At 41.0% G+C, this 27638-nt stretch overlaps 1 protein-coding gene across 1 annotated transcript in view; it reads left to right on the top strand.

Moving 5' to 3' along the window:
• LOC126246203 (mitogen-activated protein kinase kinase kinase 15) overlaps positions 1-27638 on the top strand; it is a 188760-nt gene that overhangs the window by 90799 nt on the left and 70323 nt on the right. Inside the window, exon 17 of the mRNA XM_049948376.1 lies at positions 22631-22771. Within this exon, the coding sequence (XP_049804333.1) occupies positions 22631-22771 (141 nt within the window). The remainder of the gene's footprint in view (positions 1-22630; positions 22772-27638) is intronic.

Consider the following 27638-nt stretch of genomic DNA (forward strand, 5'->3'; position numbering starts at 1 on the left):
TGGCCGACAGCCCCGCACGCTACTTCATCTTCTGTGGCCTTCCACCTCACGGCCGCGGGTGCCTTTACTTGGCCGGTTCACCGCCAACAACCTCGTCTGGGTACGGGGATATGGCAGGCGGCCTAAATGGAGCCCGGGCTGCATCTTACGACACCGTGGCAGACGCCTGTATGAAATCCAGTCGGACACGGGTGTTGCAGTGCGTCATTTGGACCAGCTTCGGCCTCGTGTGCCGGCAACGCCTGTTCTGAATGCCGCTACACCACCTTCGGATCTACCTGACGTTCGGGATCTTGGCATCTCTCAATACTCACAACGCAACCCTCTTACCGTCATCGCGATGCCAGCACAAGAACGGACGCCACCAGGAGACGTGCCCATGCAGGAACCGGATGACCATACTCTATCAGAGCAAATCTACTCGCCTCCTCCTCCAACGGACGCCGACACATCGCCCATGTCTCCTGTCATATCAACTGGACTTGCTGCAACGGGCAGATTGGTGCATGGGGCCCCAGCAGATTCGACCCCTACGTCTCCTGTCATCTCGACCCGTTATCATCGGGAAGCCTCCTCCTCGAGACTTTACGGCGAGTCAAACAATGCCTATGGACGTTAGCCATCTCCAGGACACCTCCATCAAGACCAGTGCAACAATTTCAAAGGGGGGAAAAGTGTTGTGACTCGCCGATCATTCAAAGTGCCGCCGTGCAATTACGCGCGTCCTCTACGTGCGGCGCTGTCTGCCAGCCAATGCAGCAGCTGCGCCACCTAAGCGGCCAGCCGAGCAGCAGCCGCTAGACTGGGACTCAGTGCTCATTCGAATGCTAACGTGTACACATGTCTTGCTTGTCAACTTACTCTGTGACTTATATGTGTTGTGACGTTCTGAAATATATTTGTTGAACTTGATGTTATAACAATGACTCTGCTATTTGGTGAGTTGTTATGTTTACTCCTTGAAACTTGGTATAACCTGTTTGTAGTCTTATAAGAATAACAGTAATTTTTAAATCTTCACATATATGTCAATAGTGTATGCTGCAATGCACAGATTCTAACAAAAGTTGCATGTTCTTGTAAGTTTCTTTCATTTATGTTGCATGGAAAATTGGCAGACTTTGAGGCTTGTTTTCCTGTGTTTAGAACACCACCGCTAATGCTTCCTTTATATGAGTTTATGAACACCTGCCATTCTTCTGAATTATGATTATTTTCCAAATACTTAATTAATCCATTAATACCAGTACAGAAGACCATATTCCCATTTGAGGGAAAGAATGACAAGAATTCTTACTCACGATTATGATACAGAGATATTTTGACATGCTTCTGTATAAAATTTCACTCTCGTATCATCGAAGCATGTCATTCTACTTTCGTTTTTTATAAATCTAGGTCACAAATACAGGGACTTAACAACTTTGAAAATTCATATAAATTAATTTATAGTGACTTCAATGAAATCCAATGGGTGGTGGGAACATTTCAACTGTTCAAGTCACCTAGCCCAGATGGAATCTTTCCAGCTCTCCTGCAAAAGGCAGGAAAGAGTCTCATAAGAGTCCTATGCAGGGTTAGTCTAGCAGTAGGAATCATTCCCAGTGCTTGGAGGGCAGTGAAGGTTGTTTTCATTCTAAAGCCAGGGAGAAATGATCATACCAAGGCCAAGGATATGAGACTAATCATCTGTCCTCCTTCATTCTCAAAACATTGGAAAAACTGGTTAATGTATACCTTGGGGAGACGAGGCTAATTAGGGCCCCTCTACATTCAAACCAGCATGCATATCAACCAGGTAAATCATGCGAGACAGCTCTCCATCAACTCTTTTGGAGGGTGAAGAAAGCGCTTCACTTCCAAGAAATAGCCCTCTGCATCTTCCTGGATATTGAGGGGGCCTTCAGTAACACGACCTTCGATTCCATGGTAAGAGCAGAGGTGGACCAGGGCCGTGCTTAGTGGAAGGGAGGTAGAGGCTACCATGATGAATGAAAAGATGGTAATTAACACCACTAGAGGTTGCCCACAAGGAGTAGTTCTGTCCCCTCTATTGCGAAACCTAGTGGTGAACAAACTCATTGAGGAACTAAATTCCAGACAGTGCTTCTGCCAAGGATATGTAGATGAACTTGTCATAGTAATACTTGGCAAATTTACCGACGTAGTTAGAAGTATGGCACAAGGAGGATTGGACATTGTGCAAGACTGCTGCATTAAACAGGATCTGAGGTTTAATCCTAAGAGGACTGTTGTGGTACCATTTACAAAGAGGCACATCCAACACTCAAGTTGGAATCTAAAACTGTTCAATGAAACTCTATGTATGAAGGGGATAGTGAAATATCTAGGGGTAACCTTTGATGAGAAACTAACATGGACCCCTAACATTAAGAGCATCAGCTCTGAGGCAAAAATTACTCTAGTGAGTACCAGAAGGGCTTGTGGTAAAAACTGGGGCCTTAAGCCCCAGAGGTATGCACCGGATATACACCACAATGGTTAGACCTAGGAAGAAGGTAGAACAGCAGGTTGCAGCTAAGGAGCTTGCTACGGTGCAGAGACTGGCCTGCTTAGCCATAACAGGTGGAATTAGCAGTACACCAACTGCTGGGATGGAAGCCATGCTGCACATGCTTCCACTACACCTTTGGGTCAAGATGGAGGCAGCAGCTAGGGCATACAGACTTAAAACTGGCAAAAAGTGGATCTCATTGGGATATCCAGAATTACACACTAACATGGTGAGTGAGGTAAATAAAGGAATGACTGGGGAAATGCCTGCCGCCTATATAATAACTCGCCAACTGCTTCAACAAGCCTTACAATATAATAATTGGAAGCAGAGAGCAGAGGGAAAAAACAGTTCGACACCACACTACGGGGGACATTGTTTGGTTCACCGATGGGTCGAAATCGGACCAAGGTGGTGGGGCAGGGATGTACAGGGTTCAGCCAACACAGGAGGGCATCATCTCTCCAGAAAAACTGGCCTCTGTATGCCAAGCTGAAATTTCTGCAATCAGGGCAAGTGTGGAAGAGAATATGTGTAGGTGCTACAAGGACCGTAGCATCTACATCTATTCAGACAACCAGGCAGCCCTGAAATCAGTGGCAGCACCTGCAATGAGATCTAAGATTGTTGCAGAATGCCACAGGGCTCTAGTGGAGCTAGGGGGAAGCAGTAGGGTAAACCTAGTGTGGATCCCTGGCCACTCAGGCAATGAACAAGCTGACAGATTGGTCAGGATGGGGACGACGACTCCATTTATTGGACCGGAACCTGTCCTGACAATCACCGAGGCTATGATCAAACTAGAACTACGGAACTGGCTTAGGAAACAGCACGTAGAAAATTGGACCAAGGTCCGTAAACAAAAACATGGTAAGGTAATGATGCCCAAGCCGTATTTTAAAAGACGCTCTGTAATCCTGGGATTGAACAGGAAAGAGATCAAACTCAGAACTGGACTGATGACTCGCCATGGTAATTTCAAAAACAGATACACACAATGCATATAATGAAAGAAGACCCTGAATGAATGTAGGATTTGTGATGAGAGTGAAGACACTGCATCACACCTAATCTTTGAATGTCTGGCATTGGAGAGCAAAAGATACAGGATCTACATCTACATCTACATTTATACTCCGCAAGCCACCCAACAGTGTGTGGCGGAGGGCACTTTACATGCCACTGTCATTACCTCCCTTTTCTGTTCCAGTCGCGTATGGTTCGCAGGAAGAACGACTGTCTGAAAGCCTCCGTGCGTGCTCGAATCTCTCTAATTTTACATTCGTGATCTCCTCGGGAGGTATAAGTAGGGGGAAGCAATATATTCGATACCTCATCCAGAAACGTACCCTCTCGAAACCTGGACAGCAAGCTACACCGCGATGCAGAGCGCCTCTCTTGCAGAGTCTGCCACTTGAGTTTGCTAAACATCTCCATAACGCTATCACGGTTACCAAATAACCCTGTGACGAAACGCGCCGCTCTTCTTTGGATCTTCTCTATCTCCTCCGTCAACCCGATCTGGTATGGATCCCACACTGTTGAGCAATACTCAAGTATAGGTTGAACGAGTGTTTCGTAAGCCACCTCCTTTGTTGATGGACTAAATTTTCTGAGGACTCTCCCAATGAATCTCAACCTGGTACCCACCTTACCAACAATTAATTTTATATAATCATTCCACTTCAAATCATTCCGCACGCATACTCCCAGATATTTTACAGAAGTAACTGCTACCAGTGTTTGTTCCGCTATCATATAATCATACAATAAAGGATCTTTCTTTCTATGTATTCGCAATACATTACATTTGCCTATGTTAAGGGTCAGTTGCCACTCCCTGCACCAAGTGCCTATCCGCTGCAGATCTTCCTGCATTTCGCTACAATTTTCTAATGCTGCAACTTCTCTGTATACTACAGCATCATCTGCGAAAAGCCACATTGAACTTCCGACACTATCTACTAGGTCATTTATATATATTGTGAAAAGCAATGGTCCCATAACACTCCCCTGTGGCACACCAGAGGTTACTTTAACTTCTGTAGACGTCTCTCCATTGATAACAACATGCTGTGTTCTGTTTGCTAAAAACTCTTCAATCCAGCCACACGGCTGGTCTGATATTCCGTAGGCTCTTACTTTGTTTATCAGGCGACAGTGCGGAACTGTATCGAACGCCTTCCGGAAGTCAAGGAAAACAGCGTCTACCTGGGAGCCTTCGGGACAACTAGACCTGAAGAAATTGTGTCTAACAAAAAAGTGGTAAAGGGCTCCTTGCACTATTTAAGGGCATTGGTGGCATTACTAGATATACAGGGAGCGATACCGCACAATAAACTCGGTTTTGGTGTGGGCAGTGGCGGGTTAGACCTAAGCTGTTTTAGCTTCCCTGTCAAAATCAAATCAAATCAAATTCATAGAACCTACAGAGGTAATTATAATGTCAATTTGTAGGGAAATACATGAAGTTTTGTCTGAGATAGTTTGCTACATCTACAGGATTGCTCTGCTATTCACAATAAGTGCTGAATTGCACTATAAGGAGCGCTAGCAGCAGTTGCGTTAAAGATGGCTGCCTTCACTAGATCCAAGCGTGCTAGCTGTGTGTTTTGGAATGAAGTTGGCGACAACAGTTCAGTGATAATCCACATCAAACATTGCAACATGTTTGTGATAGTCTTAAACTGAACATTTTTTTGTGCATTGAACGAGAACAAAGTGTATGGTACCTTTCTTTCCTTGAGAGAACGATCAACAGGATAGTGTACCTGGATATGTTACAACAATTTTTGATACCACAGATCGATGAGGATGACCAAGAACAAAATGTGTACTTCATGCAAGATGGTGCACCACCCCACTACCTGGCTGACATCTGGAATTTTCTCAGTGGCTGCTTTCCAGCTCAACAGATTGGCCATGATGCGCCAATTGCATGGCCCGAAACTGACGCCACTCTTCTTCTTCTTCTTCTTTTTTTTTTTTTTTAATGGGTATTCATTAAGGATATCATGTTTGTATCTTGTGTGCTGGCTTCTCTACCTGAACTTAGAGCGAGAATTTACGCCGCCACTGAGCAAACCTGTGATGTATGGAGGATAACCAATGGAAGCCACATACAACACCTTTCATCTTTAGTTTAAGGTGAAAAAACGTGATGGTTTCCCTACAAAATAACACTAAACCCAGCTCTATATCTTCTTTCATTAAATTTATATGAATTTTTTAAAGTTGTGAAGCCCTTTTTGAAACACCCTGTACAATGAATAAGCTCTTGACTGTTACACTGTGCGAGGCTCTGAGGCATTGTCCCTGCAGTTAGAATCCCTCATGTTCGTTTCCACTTTTGAATTCAAGTCTATTATATTAAGTTTTGAAACTTTGGGAAAATACTTGCGTAGGGTGTAGTGGTTGCGCCCCCCCCCCCTCTCCCTCCCCTATTGTAGGGAGGTAGGGTTTCCTCTTTTCCCTCTGCATAAGTTTCTTCCATTTTTTAAAATTTACACAAAATGGTTTATTTTTAGAAGAAAACAGTAATTATAAAAAAAATCCTCATAAAACTCTACACAAATACTCTTGCATATTTTAAGTCAGATGAATAGTTTTAGAGGTATATGAAATGGAAAAGGAGTCTGTTAATCCATAATTTTTGCAGCTTTTGTTGGTTGGTCCATTATGTAAATGAAGAGAATTATTAAATGTATGGAAATATTTTGTACATTTTCTATTTGACGAAATTTATTGTGTGTTGAGTATTATTGAAATTGGGATTAGGTGCCCAACAATGAAAACTGTGTGTTCCCATTCTCATTCACTCAAATTCACGTATCACTGTTGCTGCCTGTTTTCCCTACAAATGTCCAGTTTAGTTGAGTTTATATCATGAGTTTATTAAAGCCCTGTGGGACAGTTCAGTTTGTTATTTTATGTAGTGTTTCTTCTTACTGTTTTCTCTTTTGTGGTCTGGGAAGAAAATAATGCTGGACTGTACCCACTGTTTTATTTGCGGAAAATCTATTTCACAAGGAGGGACATCAAAAGTGATGAAGGGGTTGGAAACTTCACCTCGTGTAAGGCTCATACTCTTCTACAGAATGTTGCAATGACTGAAGTGCATAAGGTATGTTGATGTGGGCATATTAAACAATGTAAAGCAAAGAAACTAATTAACTAGATAGCTGCTCAAGTAGTTGACAGAAATTTAAAATTGTCTTTGTCTTAATCCATTCAATTTTAAATACACTTCTCTTATATGTGCTGAAAAATGTGACTAAGAGGCTGAAAGAAAGAAAGAAAGGAAGGAAGGAAAAAAAAAAACTCCTAAAACTTTGTGGAATATTTTAAATTCGTTCTTTAACTCTCAATCTCACACTGCTTGAGAAAGCAAAGAAAGTTGATGACTTTGATAGAAAAGTTGCCAAAAACATCAACAGTGTCTTGTGCTTGTAGCAGCAGAAGCCCTTTATCATCAAGATTGCTGTGCTAAATTAATGTTGAATCCTTCCTCTGTTTGAAAATGAGGCTGCCCTCATGACATCAGCTTTGGTACTGCTTTCCAAGAAGCATGCAATTTAGTAGATTCTTGAGAGGAATATTATTTTTCACTGCATGATTTATTACAGAGAGACACTGAATTTCTTCCAGGAGATAAAATGACCATAAAAACTCAAAAAAAGTTGACTGAACACAATAGTGTGGAATGCTGTTTGCCACAATGCCAGAAAAAGAAGAAAAAAAAAAACACTTGTTTGTTTTCACGGCAGTGGTCACAAATCGTTGAATCAAAGCTAGAATGAATGAGCTGCCTGTAAAAAGATAAGCAAATGAGAATAATCGAAGCAGCTGCAGTATGGAGATACAATAATGACTCCTTACAGTACTGCCAATTATCCAGATCTCACTGACTTGACTTAGAATGCTGAAGTTGCAGTTCCTGATGTTTTACAAGATTTGAAGGATGATTTTTCTGTAAATAATTGTATACAACAGATTATTTGTTCAACAGATATTGTGGAATTTTAGTTGTGTAGGTGGTGTAAATATGATGACTGCAAATGTACTGATTAATTCTACAATAATTCTTTATTCCCTTGACAAATCATAAGGTTCATAATACTGAACAAAAAACTCTCTCTCATACACACCTTCAGATGTTAATAGTAACATTTATGTGCTACATATGTGTTTTATGTGTATAAAGGCAAGTATTGTGGAGAAACAGAAGAAAGGCTTAACTGAATTAAAACTGAAGTTGAAACTAAATTATGTCAAACACGTAGGATAATGGATTTTTGCTCTTCCATGTAGGATGTATTGAGAACTGGTTACCTTGCTTAAAACATGTGTATGGCCATTTTTGAGCAGAATTGAGTATTAGAATGTGAGAGGGAGCTAACCCACACAGACATGGAACATAAATATTTTGAGTTTCAGTGTGATTCTGAGATATTCCAAAATCTTTCTTCTGTACAGTGGAACAGTAAAGGTGTGTACTAATTATTAACATATTGTGGAACTATAACTATATAATGGTAGTATCCAAATGTCAGTAACTCATTTTTAACAATTTTTGGGCCACCTCCCTCTCTCATTCTAGCACACAATTTCACTAGAAATTTTTTTGTCATTTTAGATGTCTTCGAGAAGTGACTGTTTTTCACAAAAATTGAAGATAAAAAAAGAGATAAAAGTTAAGTAAGGAGTGGGGAAGGGGGATACGCACCTGTTGTGGCTGGACACACACACACACACACACACACACACACACACACACACAAACACTCTTTTGTGTTTCTTGGTGGTACTGCTAGATTCCTTATGAGTGTTTTTCTCAGAGTTTCAAAACCTTATAAATTACCAGCTGAAAAACGCGGCATTGCCCAGGTATTCAGTTTGCTTATTTTCTATTAGAAATGAAAACACAAAATGAACTTCGTTTGTAGTGAAGTATCAAAAACGTTTCATTTCGATGTATTTGTGAAAACACCTTTGAAATTATGAGACAGTCTTACAAAGAAATATGTATAATGTACAGATTGTAAGTATAGTATCCAAATTAAGAATCATGACTCCGGACATTTTCTGTATGCTTGTTGCAGTTGCTTTGCATGTGCACAATGCAGTTTTGTAAAAGTTTCTATGGAAACGCCTCTTAATAGCTGTATAAATGGCTACTGTTTTCACCTACAGCGATGTGTTCTTCGCAGATGAAAGCCGTCAAAAGTGCTGCCAAGTGTCAGGGATTTGCTTAATTTGACTTGACTGTAAGAGTGTCTTAGTAGTAAAGAATAAATGTATTTAAACTTCAAGCATGATGTGGTAGGTTTTCAGGCATCTCGGTGTTTACGACTTTATATCTTCTGATATATGTGTCATACAATAATATAATTATGTAGGTACATTCAGCAACCTATGTGGATACTATCTGCAAAATGTGATGAGAATAGAGTTAGTAAGAGAGAAGTAATAAATGTAAACGGCATACACTGTGTGAATGTTTTTCATTAATCTCAGTGACGACATATCAATCTGACAGTTTTTTTTCCCCTCCCCCTATGTAAGGCATACAACACCACTTGGTGCCATCACATTTTACTTACCCTCCTTGACTAGAACTTTGAAGGCTCCTTACTGATTTTTTTCACCAATTCTTATCTCGGTGATCATTTCAGGTTAGAATTGGTGTGTGTCTCAGATCCTCAGGGGTCCAAAAGAATGACATCCTGCAGGGCTCCGTGCTGAGAGTTACACTTTTCTTCATCACCATCATTGAGTTAATGACCTCAGTCTGACTGCTGGTCATCCTGCACTGTTTGTCAACAACTTTTGCATTTGGTATAGCTTCCAGACAGTAGCCTTGCTGCTGAACGCCAGCTCAAAAGCACCATCTACAGGACCTCTGAATGGACTCTTTCCCATTCCTTCCAGTTCACTCCCATGAAAATGTGATTCATGCATTTCTGTCATTGTACCAGAACTCTACGGGCACACAGTGCTTGGACGTTGTAGCACAGTCCTGGTTTTTGGGACAAATCTTTGACAGAAAGCTGACATGGCCAGCCCATATTCGTCGCCTAAAGACTAGCTGCATGTGAAAGCTTAACCCTCTCTACCTTCTTGCCCACACCTTTCGTGCTGCATATTGCACTACTCTCATTCCTATTTACTGGATCCTGGTTTCACCCCTGTTGGACTGTGGTTTTCAGGTTTGTGGCTCAGCAGAATCTTTAGCTTTGAAATTGTTGGACCCAGTCCATCATCATGGAATAAGGCTGGCCACATGTGTCTTCCAGAATAGTCCCAAAGACACATCTTGCTGAAGTGAGTATCTACTCTCTTCATTTCCCACAATACCAACTCTTGTCACTTGTGTAGTCACCAGCCGACAATTTCCTAACCATCCAACTTCTCAAACTGGTTTTTTTTCCCATACAAAGGGCATTGACACCTATGCTCAGGTTGGATTATGAGTGCATGAGGATGTCTACTGGGCACTCACTGACTCCACCCACCTGCTGATATTATTATTTCTCTGCCCTTAGTTTGTTATTTCTGGTTCAATTGAAATCCATTACATTTTGGCCTCCTCACTTTCATTAGTACGAATATCCTGGGTATAAGACATTCTTTACTCTGTAACAGTCTGTGTCCTTAATCAAGTTCATCTTCAACAACATCTACATAGACATACTCTGCGAACCACCGCTCAGTGCATTTTGGAGGGTACCTTGTACCACTACTAGTTATTTCCTCTCCTGTACCACTCACAAATAGATCGAGGAAAAAACAACTGTCTAAAAGGCTCTGTACAAGCCTTTTCTTGCATCTTATCTTCGTGGTCCTTACACAAAATGTATGTTGGCAGTCAGGCTCAAATGCTGATTCTCTAAATTTGCACACTGGTGCCTTGTGGAAAGACCATCATCTTTCCTCCAAGGATTTCCATTTGAGTTCTCGAAGCATCTCTGTAATACCTGTGTTTTGATTGAACCTACTGGTAACAAATCTAGCAGCCCACCAATGAAATGCTCCAATGTCTTCCATTACTCTTACCTGGTGGAATCCCAAACACTCAAAAAGTACTCAAGAATGGGTCGCAGTAGAGTTCTGTAAGCCGTTTCCTTTATGGATGCGCTACACTTTCACAGAATTATCCCAATAAAACAAAGTCAAACATTCACCTTCCCCACTGCCAATCTGATGTACTCATTCCATTTCATATCATTTTGCAGTGTTACACTTAGATATTTAATTCAGGTGACCGTATCAAGTTGCATCCTACTAATGCTGTATTTAAATGTTACAGGACTGTTTTCCCACTCAATCAGATTAACTTAGATTTTTCTACATTTAGAACAAGCTACCATTCATCATACCAACTAGAAATTTTGTCCTACAGTTGCTCAATGACAACATCTTCCTGCACACCACAGTGTCATCAGCAAACAGCTGTAAATTGCTCTGTCCGTCAGGTCATTCATGTATATAGAGAATAAAAGCAGTCCTATCACACTTCCCTGGGGACTCCTCGTGATACATTTATCTCTGATGTACGCTCACTGTCAAGGACCACTTAATGGGTTCTATTGCCTAAGAAGTCTTTGAACCACAGGGAACTGAAACTATATGCTCAGACCGTCGTCAGTGATCCACAGTGGGACATTGTGTACAATGCTTTCTGGAGATCTAGGAATATGGAATATGCCTGTTGTCCTCCATTGTGTATAGGACATTATGAGAGGAAAGGGCAAGCTGAGTTTCACAGAAGCGATGATGCTCTCTAAATTCTTGTTGATTTTTGGACAAAAGCTTTTCTGTCTCAAGGAAATTTATTATATTTGAACTCAGAATGTATTCAAGATTTATGCAGCAAACTGATGTTAAGTATATTGGTGTGTGATTATGCTGGGCAGTTCTTTTATGTTTCTTACGTACAGGAGTCACCTGCACTTTTTGCCATTTGCCCTGGAGTTTTCACTGGGTGAGAAATTCTTGATAAATGCAAGCTAAGGAAGGGGCAAATGCCGCAGAGTGCTTTCTGAAAACCAAATTGGGTTTTCATCATGAACTGGTGACTTTATTTGTTTTCTACTCTTTCAGTTGCTTCTCTACACCACAGACACCAGTTTCTAGGCAGATAAAGGGTCAGGTGTGGATAGAGTTTTTCTTGCCACAGAGGAGCCCTGGAGACCTCTTATCTGCTCTGACCTACATGCTAGTCCAACCCATACACTTATATTTCTCTTTAAATTATTTCTCAGCTCTGGCATCAGTATTAGTGTCAAGACCGCGATTTTACCACTCCCACAGTGTTTCATAATTCATTCAAATTCCTGGCTGATGCTTCTATATTCAGATGAACTCTCTCTTGACCAAGGAACCTTACTGTTTTGTACCTTAACCCCAACCCTCCAACCAACCAGTCAGAAACTGTGGGTGATGAAAATTAATGGACTTCAGATAAATGGATAGTTAGTTGGATATTACTAACTTCAGTTGCAATTTCTCAGGAAGCAAAATCTTCGTTCTACAGTGTTATCTTCAAGGTTATTTTATCTAACAGGTGTGTTTTGTAAACTTATTACTTGTTTGGCAAGTCACGTGAAAATTTGTTAATTAAATTAGAAGTTTATTGTCAACAGCCTAATGCAACTGAGACCTGGTCATTCACTCATTCCTTTGAGGAAGCTTGCCAGTGAAACATTTAGAATTGGTGTAGTGTGGTGCTGTGTGTATGGATCTAATTCGAGAATACTGACATTATCACAGAAAGGTGTTGCTGAGCAACTTGATTCATTGCTGCTCTAATGTAATATAAACATTTTGCATCTATGATGGAGCTGTATAAAAAAATTACTAACTTCATGTAAGCTTACTCTTTTTCACAAACTTTAAATATAATTAAATTTCTATTATGGAATGTATTGTAAAATACATTTGTTTAATTAATTGATGAAAAACATAATATATGCAATACTATACAGAAATTAAACACCAACAATGGTTGTTTTTGTAGAATAGTTACTGCCTAGGGCAGAATGGTAAGAAATTTCAGTTGTGTACACACTCTGAACTACACTGAAGAACCGAAGAAACTGGTACACCTGCCTAATACCGTGTAGGGCCCCTGTGAGTATGCAGAAGTGCCGCAACAAGACATGGCATGGACTCGACTAGTGTCTGAAGTATTGCTGGCGGGAACAAACACCATAAATCCTGGAGGGCTGTCCATAAATCCATAAGAGTACGAGCGGTGCAGATCTCTTCTGAACAGCACGTTGCAAGGCATCCCACATCTGCTCAATGATGTTCATGTCTGGACAATTTGCTGGCCAGCAGAAGTGTTTAAACTCAGAAGAGTGTTGCTGGAGCCATTCTGTAGCAATTCTGGATGTGTGGAATGTTGCATTATCCTGCTGGAATTGCCCAAGTCCATTGGAATGCACAATGGACATGAATGGATGCAGGTGATCATACAGGATGCTTATGTATGTGTCACCTGTCAAGAGTCATATCTAGACGTATCAAGAGTCCCATATCACTCCAACTGCACACACCCAGCATCATTAGAGAGCCTCCACCAGCTTGAACAGTCCCCTGCAGATAGGCAGGGTCCGTGGATTCATGAGGTTGTCTCCATACCCGTACATGTCCACCTGCTCAATACAATTTGAAACGAGACTTATCTGACCAGGCAACAAGTTTCCAGTCATAAAAAATACAATCTTGGTGATGACAGGCACAGATGAGGTGTAAAGCTGTGTGCCGTACAATCATCAAGGGTACATGAGTGGGCCTTTGGCTCTGAATGCCCATATCGATGATGTTTCAATGAATGGTTCACTCGCTGACACTTGTTGATGGCCCAGCACTTAAATCTGCAGCAATTTGTGGTAGGGTTGCATGTCTATCATGTTGAACAATTATCTTCACTCATCATTGGTTCCATTCTTGCAGTGATTTTGGAGATTTGATGTTTTACCAGATTCCTAATGTTCAATGTACACTCGTGAAATGGTCATACGGGAAAATCCCCACTTCATCACTACCTCGGAGATACTGTGTCCCATCGCTCATGTGCCGAATGTAGCACCACATTCAAACTCGCTTACGTCTCTGATAACCAGCCATTCTAGCAGCAGTTACCAATCTAGCAACTGCACCAGACACTTGTTGTCTTATATGGGCGTTGATGACCACAGCACCGTATTCTGCCTGTTTACCTATCTCTGTATTTGAACATGCATGCCTATACCAGTTTCTTTAGCGCTTCAATTTATCATAGAAAATGTATTTTTGTACCTTAATTTGTACTTTCTGGTTTAATTAAATGTTCTAAATGCTGATTAAAAGAAATTTTCAAATTGTTGACCTTGTAGTAGTGATCATCATCATCATCATCATCATCATCATTATCGCCATTGTCGTCGCCTAAATTTTCCAGCCCCTAACTGCGTCTGTTTCGAACATAAGCCTCTTCATTTTCTCCTGTTCTCCCATTATGTTTCTCTCTCCACTCTGTTCTAGTCTTCTCCTCTCATCATTTCACATTCCTTCATCCAGTGATGCATCTCTCTCTCTCTCTCTCTCTCTCTCTCTCTCTCTCTCTCTCTCTCTCTCTCTCTACGTCTACGTCTACGTGACTACTCTACAATTCACATTTTAAGTGCTTGGCAGAGGGTTCATCGAACCACAATCATACTATCTCCCTACCATTCCACTCCCGAACAGTGCGCGGGAAAAACGAGCTCTGATTTCTCTGATTTTATTTTGATGATCATTCCTACCTATGTAGGTTGGGCTCAACAAAATATTTTCGCATTCGGAAGAGAAAGTTGGTGACTGAAATTTCGTAAATAGATCTCGCCGCGACAAAAAACGTCTTTGCTGTAATGACTTCCATCCCAACTCGCGTATCATATCTGCCACACTCTCTCCCCTATTACGTGATGATACAAAACGAGCTGCCCTTTTTTGCACCCTTTCGATGTCCTCCGTCAATCCCACCTGGTAAGGATCCCACACCGCGCAGTAATATTCTAACAGAGGACGAATGAGTGTAGTGTAAGCTGTCTCTTTAGTGGACTTGTTGCATCTTCTAAGTGTCCTGCCAATGAAATGCAACCTTTGGCTTGCCTTCCGCACAATATTATCTATGTGGTCTTTCCAACTGAAGTTGTTCGTAATTTTAACACCCAGGTACTTGGTTGAATTGACAGCCTTGAGAATTGTACTATTTATCGAGTAATCAAATTCCAACGGATTTCTTTTGGAACTCATGTGGATCACCTCACACTTTTCGTTATTTAGCGTCAACTGCCACCTGCCACACCATACAGCAAGCTTTTCTAAAGCACTTTGCAACTGATACTGGTCTTCGGATGACCTTACTAGACGGTAAATTACAGCATCATCTGCGAACAACCTAAGAGAACTGCTCAGATTGTCACCCAGGTCATTTATATAGATCAGGAACAGCAGAGGTACCATCGGCAATGCGCAGCGAAGGTATTGACTGTGTCTTGCCGCTTGTGTACTTTACATACGACCAGAATTTCTTCGGATTTTCTACCAAATTTCGAGACAATGTTTCGTTGTGGAACTTATTAAAGGCATCTCACCAATCTTCGGGATTTCGCATTCTTCTGAACTTCGCAAGCTTTTTCCGTTGCCTCTGCAACAGCATTCGGACCTGTTTTGTGTACCATGGGGGATCAGTTCCATCTTTTACCAGTTTATGAGGTACGAATCTCTCAATTGCTGTTGCTACTATATCTTTGAATTCGAGCCACATCTCGTCTACATTTGCATAGTCAGTTCGGAAGGAATGGAGATCGTCTCTTAGGAAGGCTTCTAGTGACACTTTATCTGCTTTTTTAAATAAAATTATTTTGCGTTTGTTTCTGGTGGATTTGGAGGAAACGGTATTGAGCCTAGCTACAACAACCTTGTGATCACTAATCCCTGTATGTCATGATGCTCTCTATTAGCTCTGGATTGTTTGTGGCTAAGATGTCAAGTGTGTTTTCCCACACACACACACACACACACACACACACACTCTCTCTCTCTCTCTCTCTCTCTCTCTCTCTCTCTCTCTCTCTCTCTCCTCCCCCCCCCCCCCCCACCCCTCCCTCTGGGTCTCTTGCCCACTACTATCATTTCAGTGAACATGTCTCAGTATCCTGCCAGCTCCCACTGTTTTAATGTGCCCATACCATCTTAATCTTGTATCTTCTATGGCCTTTTGCATGTGCTTCTCTGTCACTATGTCTCTCATCATCTCATTCCTTACTCTATCCATTCCAGAAATCCTATTCTGCTTCTTTGAAATTTCATCTTGCAAGCTTGTGTCCTGCTCAACATCAATACATTCCTGAATACAAGTCATGAAATATTCTGTAGCTTGCACCAGTTTCCTGATTTGTGCATACACCACTTGATTCTTATCCCAAAATGTATGTAGTATGGTTTACTATTGTTCACTTCCTCTTATATTGTGCCCCATAAGGAAAAAAAAGAAAAAAAAAAAATTGAGCAGTGTGGAATGTGTGCAAGAAACTTGATTGGACCCCTGTGTGCCATCACTTGGTCTGGTATATTTTTATACAATTATGCACACACATATCCCTATTACATGGTGGTTGGGCCTCATCTCATTATTAACAAAGTCTGCCACTGGATGGTGATAATAGAAGGGAAAATATAATCAGCAAGCATTGTTAGGTACTTTTCTCCAGTCACGATACCTTCAAAATGGAAACGCCCTATGAACTCCGTCGTAGATAAACAATGCCACATGTACGCACTAGGGAAATCAGGATCCTTTTAACCAGTAATGTGAGGACTATGTTCGGTTCAGTGCATAGTATTTCAAATTGACAATTTCAAAAGTTTGAATTGTGTTTCATCTGCCAAAGCAATGCTACCCATATGTCCTGGTTCATGAATAACTGTTATCTGAAACCATTCATAAAATTGTACCCTACTATCTGTTTCATCCTTAGATAAGGGATAATGCAGTGTGATTTTCTTCGGAGTGGGTTACTCATCAATAGCCCTTATACTGCAGACAGGAAGGGCACCTGGCCAGACTACACCATTAACATTACCGAATCCAGATTCATATGTTGAGCCTTGAAGATATGGGATAACAGCAGTCAAAAAGAAGACATTATCCTGGGTTAATTGTCACTTAGGAGAAAAATATTTATTGCACAAAAGTGAGAATAGTAATTGTTTGCCCACAGTCATCTGATGCCTCTACAAATCAGTGATGGGATGGTGAGGCGCGGCAACTGGAGCGCACCGAGAATTTCTCGAGCCTCTAGTTCTCAAGCTATTCTCGAGAAGCTCACGAGAAACGGCTCGGCGGCTTGTGCCACTGCGCGCCAGTTGGCTGTGACAACATAGCCACGCCGCTGTTGTTTTATGAATTGAATGCCGCCGCTAGACAAACACGCTCGCTGCTCGCTGTGCTCGTAACTAGTATGTCTCAGGTTTTATTCGAGTAAAGTTGTTATTCAAATCAATATGGACACTTGAAAACGAACTTCGTGGTGCCGGCAATACTTTACGGAGGATGGAGATAACATTACTTGTAACATTTGTTGTAAAAATCTCCGTAATGTATAACAAAAATACAACGGGCATGATTAGACATCATAAACTGCACAATATATCGAGCAATAAAACAGCGACGTCCGTGGATACATAGGCTCATTCTTCCAATAGTGAGAGGTAGACAAAATATCCAGGTACGTGTGGTACAAAAGGTGAATTCTGTGCAAAAGTTCGGATAGTGTCCGAAGCGGTCCGCCACGCTTAAAAAAATTGATTTTTTAATCATACTCCTATAATCTACAACATAACCAAAAATCAAACCTATACTATCCTAGCTTTTGCACGATACGCTTTGTAATTTTATTGGGCTAGTTGTCGAGCGTAACGTATCCCTTCGCAGGAGCACTGATCTAAATCTTACGTTTCTCTTCATAGAGGGAAGTAAACGGCAACAGCTAGATGAAGCACTAGTGGCCATGATAACAGACGATTTTCAACCACTTTCAATCGTCGAGGACACTGGTTTTCGACGTTTTGTTTCACTTTTGGACCCACAATACTCGATACCAAATCAAAAAAAGTTGCGCCTCATGATTGAGGATGATTACCGTAAACAGAAAGAGGCTGTTAACTTGGCCGTGGAAGACTCTACTTGTGTTTATTTAACGACCGATATATGGACCTCACTCAATAGTGAGGCATATATTGCTGTAACTGGTCATTTCATTAACACTGTCCACCCCGGTAGCTGAGTGGTCAGCGCGACAGACTGTCAATCCTAAGAGCCCGGGTTCAATTCCCAGCTGGGTCGGAGATTTTCTCCGCTCAGGGACTGGGTGTTGTGTTGTCCTAATCGTCATCATTTCATCCCCATTGACGCGCAGGTCACTGAAGTGGCGTCAAATCGAAAGATCTGCACCCGGCGAACGGTCTACTCGACGGGAGGCCCTAGCCACATGACATTTCCATTTCCATTAACACTAATTGGTGCCTGAAAGCTTTAGCTCTCGAGACATTCCATTTCCCGGAAAATCATACAGCGCTAAATATTAGTGAGGTGTTCGATAACGTGATTTCAAAATGGAACATTGAAAACAAAGTTGTAAGCATCACAACTGACAACGCCAGTAACATGACGGCGGCCGTACAACTTATTCACAGTGGCAACATAGGTATGCAACATGTGCCTTGTTTAGCACACACTATCAATTTAGTTGTGAAAAGTTCTTTGAACAGCAACAGTGAGCTCTGCATAATGTGGGAAAAGGCCAGAAAAATTGTTAGCCATTTTAAAACAAGTTGCAATGCTAATGAAAAACTCCATGAGTTCCAGGATCTAATGAAAACACCTGTTCATGAATTGATTCAGGAAACCGAAACCCGATGGAACAGTACGTTTTATATGCTACAACGTCTAGTGGAGCAAAAGGAATGCATTGCAGCCTGTTTATCAACTTTGTATTCAGGTGTAGAGAACCTCCCAGCTGACGAGTGGCGAATTTTGAGCGAATGTTTGTGTGTACTAGAGCCATTTGAAGTAGTAACAAGTGAAACCTCAAATGAAAACTACACCTCTCTTTCGAAAGCTATTCCAATAATCAGACAGCTAATCATAACCGTATGCAATGGGAAGTGGGCTACCACAACAGCGCAAGAGCTACAGCAACGTCTGCACAACTCACTAATAGCGTGGCTAGGCTTGATAGAAACAAACAAAGTACATGCCGTTGCCACAGTTCTCGACCCAAGATTCAAAACGTTACCATTTACGAATCCCGTTCATTCAAAACATGCTGTTGCAAGCCTAATTGCAGAGTGCACAAACGAGGTAGAGACTGTACTCATTTGGCTGCTAACGACACTAGCCACGAGTACCATGTCGTACAAAATGCCAGTAGTTCCTTATGGGCTTCTTTCGATGAAGAGGTTTCCAATAAAAATGTAATGAAAAGCGGTTGTGATAGCATAGACCTGGAGGTACAACGATATTTGGAAGAACCTTACCTACAACGCACGGATAATCCTTTACACTACTGGAAAAAAAATGAAAACAGTTACCCAGGTCTAGCTATCGTGGCAAAAAAATATCTTGCAATACCTGCAACTTCTGTTCCCAGTGAAAGAATATTTCCGAAAACAGGACTACTTATAAACAAATAAAGAAGCAGACTAAAAGGCCAATTGGTTAATAAAATCATATTTCTAAACAAAAGTCGACGGCAGTCTAGCAATGTGATGTAAAAATGCCTTCTGCTGAACAACTTTTGTTTCCTTTCTTTCTTCAGTAAGTAAACGCATGCACGCAGTTTCTGTATATAAAAGGCTATAGCACTTCTCTTTTATGTTTAAGCATGCATGCATACATGCAGAATGTACAAGGTAATTTATATTGTAAGAATAAAGCTTCTGTTTTATGCGAATTCTGTGCTTTGTTTTAAACAACAATTCTATGATTTTTGTCTTATGAGACATATACTAATACTTCAGTAAACATTAATAACGGTAGTACAGTTGATATCAATAATAGAATTTCAAAGTTTTCCGAGCACGTACGTACGACGAGTACGACCGCTGCGGCTCAGTGCTTCGTGTACCGAAGGTTTGCGCAATTTCTCAGAGAGCGCAGCACTGTCAACTTCTCGAGCGTACCCGAGAAATTGCCTTCGCGTCGCGCGTTTCTTGAGTGCGATCATAGCCCATCCCTCCTACAAATTAGATACTGTAACTGCACCTTTAGTGCAATCTACTCCTGTAAACTATATTAACAATCAATCACAGCTAGTGCTAAATATTTATAGTAATAGTTACAGGGATTACTTGTAAATTACTTTATTACTGTATTTCTTAGCAGAATAACTACTTTGAAGGAAAAAGAAAAACCATCATTTTTCCTCTTACATTGCTCAACTGATTGCCTCTGATACTTCAAATGAAGTATATTTACAAGGGTCAATCAAAAAATTTCTGTTTGAAGGCCATACAGTCCAGGACTGGCATGTCAATCAGGCAAAATCACAGGAGCATCGAGGTAGTTATCTCACCTACGCACCCAGTTAAAGGTGCCTGTTTGATAAACATGATGTCCTGCCGAGTAAAGAAGTCCATAACTGCCTGCTGTACATTCTTCTCTGACAGGAATCATCAACCCTTCAAGCCCATTTTAAGGGCTGAAGGTGTGATAATCACTTGGTGAGAGATTGGGGCTGTAGGATTGGTGCTTGAGTATCTCCCACTTGAGTTGGCGTAATGTCTGCATTGAGACTTTTGAAATACCAGCATGGCATGGACTCGACTAATGTCTGAAGTAGTACTGCAGGGAACTGAAACCGTGAATCCTACAGTGCTGTCCATAAAACCGTAAGAGTACGAGTGGGTGGAGATCTCTTCTGAACAGCATGTTGCAAAGCATCACAAATATGCTCAATAATGTTCATGTCTGGGGAGTTTGGTGGCCAGCAGAAGTGTTTAAACTCAGAAGAGTGTTACTGGAGCCATTCTGTAGCAATACTGGATGTGTGGGTTATCATGAAGCAGCAGCCTGTGCAACATTTCTCGGTGGCGGCTTTTGACTGATATGCTAGCTCATACATATTCTTTTCTCTGTGATGGATCTCTACCTGTGTTTGTCCTTCAGCAGTCAAGAAAAGAATAACAGCGAGTTGGTCCTGTTTGGACACATCTGGGAATAATGACATTGTAGTTGATGTTTCTGCATTTACCACATGCACGTTGAAAAGACACGATCTATACACTAATCCCTTGCTGACAGGTCAGTGCTTATAACCCGGCATCAGAGGTGCACTATGTTGAATGTATGCTGCAACAGCACCCTCAAACGGAAACTGTTTGGTCGCCCCTTATATAACTTAACTCTGAACAAATTCTTAATTAGAGTGCAGCAGTAAGGATGGTGTAGAATACTGAGGTGTTTATTGTTGCTAAATTTAAGTAATTTTCACTAATGTGTCTGCTAAGGACAACTATTGTGTTCATCTTTATTAACTCAGTTTTGTTATGTTGCTTTTTTGTCTGTCTTTTGGGTGCAAACTTTGCAGTTGATTTTAAAGTAATTCTTCATGAGCTAGAGACTTGAAATTTTAAACACAGCTGAGAACTGAATGACAGTGCAATATTAACTCACTTTCTCATCTGCCTGGTCCACCTAGCTCCCACAGTGGTGGAGGGAGGGGTGAATATGGTTGGTAAATGCTGATGTCTCGGCCGCCCTGGAGGTCTGGTGTCTTGAGTGGGTAGTATTGGAATGCATTCCAGGTGGTATACGTAGAACTCTATGATGGCAACTAGATGACACTGCTACGTTTGCAGGTCTAGTGTTGCCTTTGCAGCACTGTTCTGTTGATATCAAAGGGCCACGTCCATCTTGCTGACCAAGTAATGCTCACAGCTGCACTATAAACCTAGATGCACTGCAGCTCTGCCTTCAGTTGTGTATTCGCTGTGCTTTCATATTGTTCTCATTACACACCAATCCATTGAGAAATTTCACACATAGAAAACAAAAAAGCAGAAAATAATTATTTACAATTTTTTTTAATATGTTGAGTTTTTAAATTGGGCTAAAAAATATATAATAATTTCTCCTAATCCCATACAGATAGGTCTGAAAATTTGTGGTTTTGAATTTTTAATAGTTACATAAAATCTTCTAAGATTTTTAATGACAAATGTGGGGTGCATGAAAGGGATAATAATAAGAAGGTGAACTATTCCTGCATCAATTATGTATCATATGTGCCCCACATTTTACATTATAAATCTTACAAATATTCAAAAATTCAAATCACAAATTTTCAGGACTATACATGTGGTGTTAGGAATCGGCATGGGGCTAGGAGAAATTATTTTTTATCTTTTAATGTAATTTAAAAATGTGTTGTTATAAAGATTTATGTTTATTTAAATAATTATTTAATTTAAGTCATTATGCTGTTTAGTAATCTGTGAATGTGGTGCCATCCATAAACAGATCAGTTGTATACAGCCTGTAAACCGATATGACTTTTTGAGTTAGCAAGTGAACTGTGAAACATGGTATGAACTTACTGCACTACACATAACTATTTGAAATATTTGCTTGCCATAAAAAATTCCCTTGGTAAAATTTACTTAAGAAAATTGTCTTTTAATAAATTTAATGTATGTTCTCTCATCCAGAAATCCTGCTGCTGCTGTAGTTTGCTTAAAAAAATTTTCATTCTAAAATTATGTACAATCCAAATTTCCAGCAGCTAGTTTCAACAGATAGAAGATGGTTTGGGGGAAATAAAGTACTCATGTCCACATTTTAGTTTTGGACCAAGAAACAAAATATTTTAAATGGAGAGTATATACTTCAATTAAAATTATGATAACTGAGAAACTCGTACAACTATAAACACATTATGCAAAATAAGAGATCTAGTTGCCCATTTTTGGCTTTACTATAATGAGTATGTACTATGAGGATCGTGTGTGTGTTTTTCATGTACAAAAAAGCTTGTCCATTAAATCATGGTATTATCAAATTATGACAGCTATAATCTTTTTCAGTAAAAAGAAGAGCTCTCGACTTAGTACTCCTCAAGAGTTCAGTCGGAGCATTTCAGTACCAGCAGACAGAGTAACAGTTAAAATTGATAAAGGTGCAAGTAGTCACAACAGCACTCATGGTCAGACATCACCTGAGGACGGGTAAGTTTAAAATCTTATGCAGTCTTTGCATGCCAAGTGCTTGGCATACATGTTTCCTTGCTTATTTTTGTGTTTATGTTGTGTATTTTCTGGTATTTGCTTATGTATGTTGTCCTTATTGCACAAAAAGTATTGTATTGTCTTTGGCAACATGTGAAATGTGTGTTGTTCAGTTTGATTTTTAATTTTTAATGCTGAATGAATTAATATTTATGCTCTCGTAGTCTCCTCTCATGCAAACACTGTATTTTTAAACTCAGTCCATTGTCCTGGCTGTCAAACAAAAGCTATTCTGATCACTTTTATATTTTTTCTCATTTATCTTCAACTGTCACTATTTTAGGGTATTCCTTTGTTGCACTATTATTCTGCTATCAAAAAAGAAAGTTAGTAATGATCATAAAATACTTACAATGGTTAATGTTAGCTGTTGTTGGTGCCATGTCTCATTTCACTTTGTTTTCTAGTTGTGGAAGTGTTGGGCATTGGTTTTTAATGCAATGTTTCCAGGGCACCCACATTCTCTCTTTGAAGAGTGCATACATGAAGATTTCTTCCTTGTCCCTGAGGCTCCTTCTATGCAAGCAGGACCCTTTTGAGAATAGACTATATTGTGCAGAACTGCACTAATGGAAGTACTGAGTGTGACAAAAAGGGAAGTGAATTGAAACTGTGGAAGGTATGGACATGGCCCAGAAACCCTGGAGGGAATGGACATGACCCAGAATACCAAAAGCGCCCATAATTTAGTCAAAAAGCTCAACTGCGATCCTATGGTTGTCAAAAAACTGCCAAAAGTAACAACATTCCACCTAGTTAGCCACCAACTCCTAAATGGAAAATCAAACAAAAGGTATCAGAAGTCCAAAATCATTAAACACCCAACACAAGAATCAAATAACAGTAATCTCTCGACTATCTGACCTAATTGGCAGAAGGTCAAGCCAGATATAAAAAAATCCAGACTGGCAGGAGCTCTACAAATTCTCAATCCTGACCCCAGCCATATTATTCAAAACACACTATTTTATACCAAAAGCTGACTTTCTTAACATGTTATACTGTCTTACATGATACATGCTAATTATGGGTGTTTGTTATGTACACTTTGTACCCTTCAAAGATTATTACATGAAACATAAAATGATTTGCATTGTAAAGTATGAATGTATGATTACATGTGTTAAAAGCCAGACCTAAAAAAAGATGAAACTTAAAAGTTTGAGGTTTTAAAAAATGTCTTTGATGATGACTGTTTCCCTCTTTTAGTTCTCTTGCATGCTGCAATATCCCTCCACTTATGCAAACAGATGATATCATCTGGTTTTCCTTCCCCCTGCTCGTTAATATACTGCAGTACTGTCTCAGTTCTCGTGAATCCTTCTGAATTCGTGACGAGATTTCTCATGTCATCCAGGTTTGCCTCCTCCTCTTGTGTTACTTCCTCCTGAGTTACCAGTTCTGCAATATTATTGTCAGTTAGTTCATCAACTTCATCAATTGCCATCCATTCTGCGATGTCCTCTGCATTGACATCCTGTCAGTACAGTACATTTTTGAGCAACAAAAAGATACCATCATTTCCATTTTTTACTTTAGTTTCACACATGGGTTCAGAGTTAAAATATCCACCTTCATGATTTAAAAGAAATTTTCCAAGATCTTATAAGTCTTATGTTTGGAATCTCTTCCCATTCTTCAGCCAACCACCTTATGGTATCTAGCGAGTCAATCCTCTTCAGCACTGTTACACAGTCTTCATTATCATCAATTGCTGATGTCAACAAAATAAGAAGATGGTGGTGACACTACTTCTTTAGGATTTCACAGATATCGTGGTGCACTGGCTGACAAAGAGCAGTACATTTTGTGGTGGAAATAATGCTTTGATGTCTCCATCTCTGGGTTTCTACAATTTCCTTATTGATGTAAGCCTAATCTTCTGGTTGTCACTTGCATTACTGCAAGCCAATAGGGTAACTTGTGCCTTACTTTTCTTGTACCTGGATGCTGCAGCTTCCTTTTTTAAAGCAAGTGTTTATGTAGGGACCATCTTCTAATTAAAACCACTCTCATCACAGTTGTACAATTGTTAGCGTGAAATTCTTACCTCGTCAGTTATCTTCATAAAAGATAGTCCTTAAACAGTGCCACAGCCTCTTTGTCAGCAGGTAAAGCCTCTTCACTAATGGTAATCTGGCAAATACTGAACCATTCATCACTGGTACTATATTCTGAATCTTCTCTTTCTATTTTCCACTGAGATTGGATTGCTTTTTTCCGCAATATTGACACAGTAATGAGCAAACCTTTTCCTCTTAAAAGTTCATGCCCCAAAAATAAATCTTTCTCAACTTATTTATGCTTACATTTCAACATGTCTTTCTTATTATTATTTGACTCCCGCTAGCTTGAGTAGCATACCACTTTTCAATTTCTCTTTGATTTCTCTTCCTGTTACCAGCAACACTTTGTCCTACCATAACTTCAGAACAATAGTTTTGACTGTTAAATAAAATTTCAGGTGTGCAGCCAAATAAATTTCACTTCTTCTTCTAATATTTCGGCTGTATACTGCCCAGTCATCTTCAGAGTGAGCTGAGGAGACTGATTCTCCATCACTTGTGCTGTCCATTGAAACACATGGACTGCATAGCTCACATGTGGCCACAGATACACAAAGTGCCAGAGATGGTGATCGGCTGCAAAGAGATTTAACATATGCATGGAATTAGATCTGAGGCTGCACGGTCAATGCACACAGTTATATCAATGTATACTGCGAGCTGCACCGTCGCAAAATCTTTGTGAGTTTATTACAGAAAATGCCGGATTCCATGCTTTGTCCATGTCCATGCTGTCGTGTGGGCCAACCTCCGATGGCTCTCTGGAACCAAGATCCATTCCACAGTTTCTGGCCTTAGAGTAGCTGACAATGTCATCGTGGACCCTATTGCTATCTCCAACACCTTGGGCCACCATTTTGCAGAAATTTCAAGCTCTTCCCACTATCACACTGCCTTCCTCCATCGGAAACGAGCGGAGGAGGCTCGGGCGATACCTTTCTCTTCTCTGAATCATGAGTGCTACAATGCTGCCTTGACTATGAGGAAGCTAGATCAAGCTCTCAGTTCATCCCGATCCTCCACTCCAGGGCTGGCCACCATCCACATTCAGATGTTGCAGCAACTTTTTCTTGTGAGCAAGCACTTTCTGCTTAACACATACAACTGCATCTGGGCACAGGGCACATTTCCTGGACACTGGCGTGAAGCCACCGTCGTACCCATCCCTAAGCTTGGTAGGGACAAAAACCTTCCTTCTAGCTATCGCCCCACCTCTCTTATCAGCTGCGTTTGCAAGGTAATGGAATGTATGATTCATGCCTGGCTGATGAAATGACTTGAGTCTCACCATTTACTAACGAGTGCACAGTGTGGAGTTTGAGTGCAGCGTTCTGCAGTTGACCATCTCGTTACTTTGTCCACCCATATCGTGAATGGTTTTCTGTGTAAATCCCAGACTGTGGCTGTGTTTTTCAATTTGGAGAAGCCCTACGACACCAGCTGGAGAGCTTGTATCCTCCGTACTCTTTATATGTGGGGCTTTTGTGGGCGCCTGCCCTGTTTTCTTCGGGCATTTTTACAAGACTGAGTTTTCAAGGTGCGTGTGGGTTCTGCCTTGTCGGACACCTTTTTCCAGGAAACTGGTGTGCCTCAGTGTTCTGTCCTGGGCGTCATCCTCTTTGCTATTGCCATTAACCCTATAATGGCCTGTCTCCCGCTGGGCATCTCCGGCTCCCTTTTTGTAGACAATTTTACCATCTATTGCATTTTTCCATGAACATGTCTCACTGAGCGGCATCTACAGTGCTGTCTTGATCATCTTTACTCCAGGACCATCAACAATGGCTTTCACTTTTCCACTGGCAAAACCTTCTGTATGAATTTCTGGGGATGCAAATGGTTTCTCCCATCATCTCTCCATCTTGGACTTGTTGTCCTTCCCGTTCATTGAAACTACGAAATTCCTGGGGCTCATGCCTGATAGGAAACACTCTTAGTCCTCACAGGCATCTTACCTGGCAGCCCGCTGTATGCGGTCCTCAGTGTCCTACCTGTCCTCAATGGTACTTCCTGGGGTGCCAATCGAACCACCCTCCTCTGTTTGTACTAGTTCTTTGTCCGTTCGAAACTTGACTATGAGAGCTTTGTTTATGCGTGTGCATGCCCATCCCTCTTACGCCGTCTCAACACTATCCACCATCATGGCATCTGTTTGGCCATGGGTGCCTTTTACTCTAGACCGGTTGAGAGTCTGTATGCTGAAGCTGCTAAACTATCACTGTCCTACTGCCTTAGCAGGTATGCATGCTGTTTGTCAGTTTGTCTGCCATGTGTGGCCACCCCTCCTATGCCTCCTCTTTTGGTGATTCCTTTGATCGTGAGTATGGGGCTCGTCCCTCTTCTTTGTTACCTCCTGGAGTCCACTTTCGGCACTTCTTATGTCGGATTAACTTCACACTACCTGCATCTTTTCTGGTGGGTGTGCACCCTTCACCACCTTGGCTTCGTGAAGCAGCCCATGTTAACCTTGGTCTTGATTTGCTTCCTAAGGACACTACCTCAGTCTAGGGCTATTGCCTTGAGTTTCACCACCTTAGCATGGAACTTCGTGATAGTACCTTTGTATACACTGATGGCTCTCAGACTGACCGTGGGGTCGGGTGTGTCGTACCTGTGTCTTTCGATATCTGCTTCCGGCACACTCCTCAGTATTTACAGACGAGCTCCTCGCCCTGCCTCAGGCCATGGAGTACATCCGGTGACACAGGCTTTTCAATTGTGTCCTCTGGTCAGATTCACTC

This window comes from Schistocerca nitens, chromosome 1 (assembly GCF_023898315.1).
Source record: "Schistocerca nitens isolate TAMUIC-IGC-003100 chromosome 1, iqSchNite1.1, whole genome shotgun sequence".
Taxonomy (NCBI): Eukaryota; Metazoa; Arthropoda; class Insecta; order Orthoptera; family Acrididae; genus Schistocerca; species Schistocerca nitens.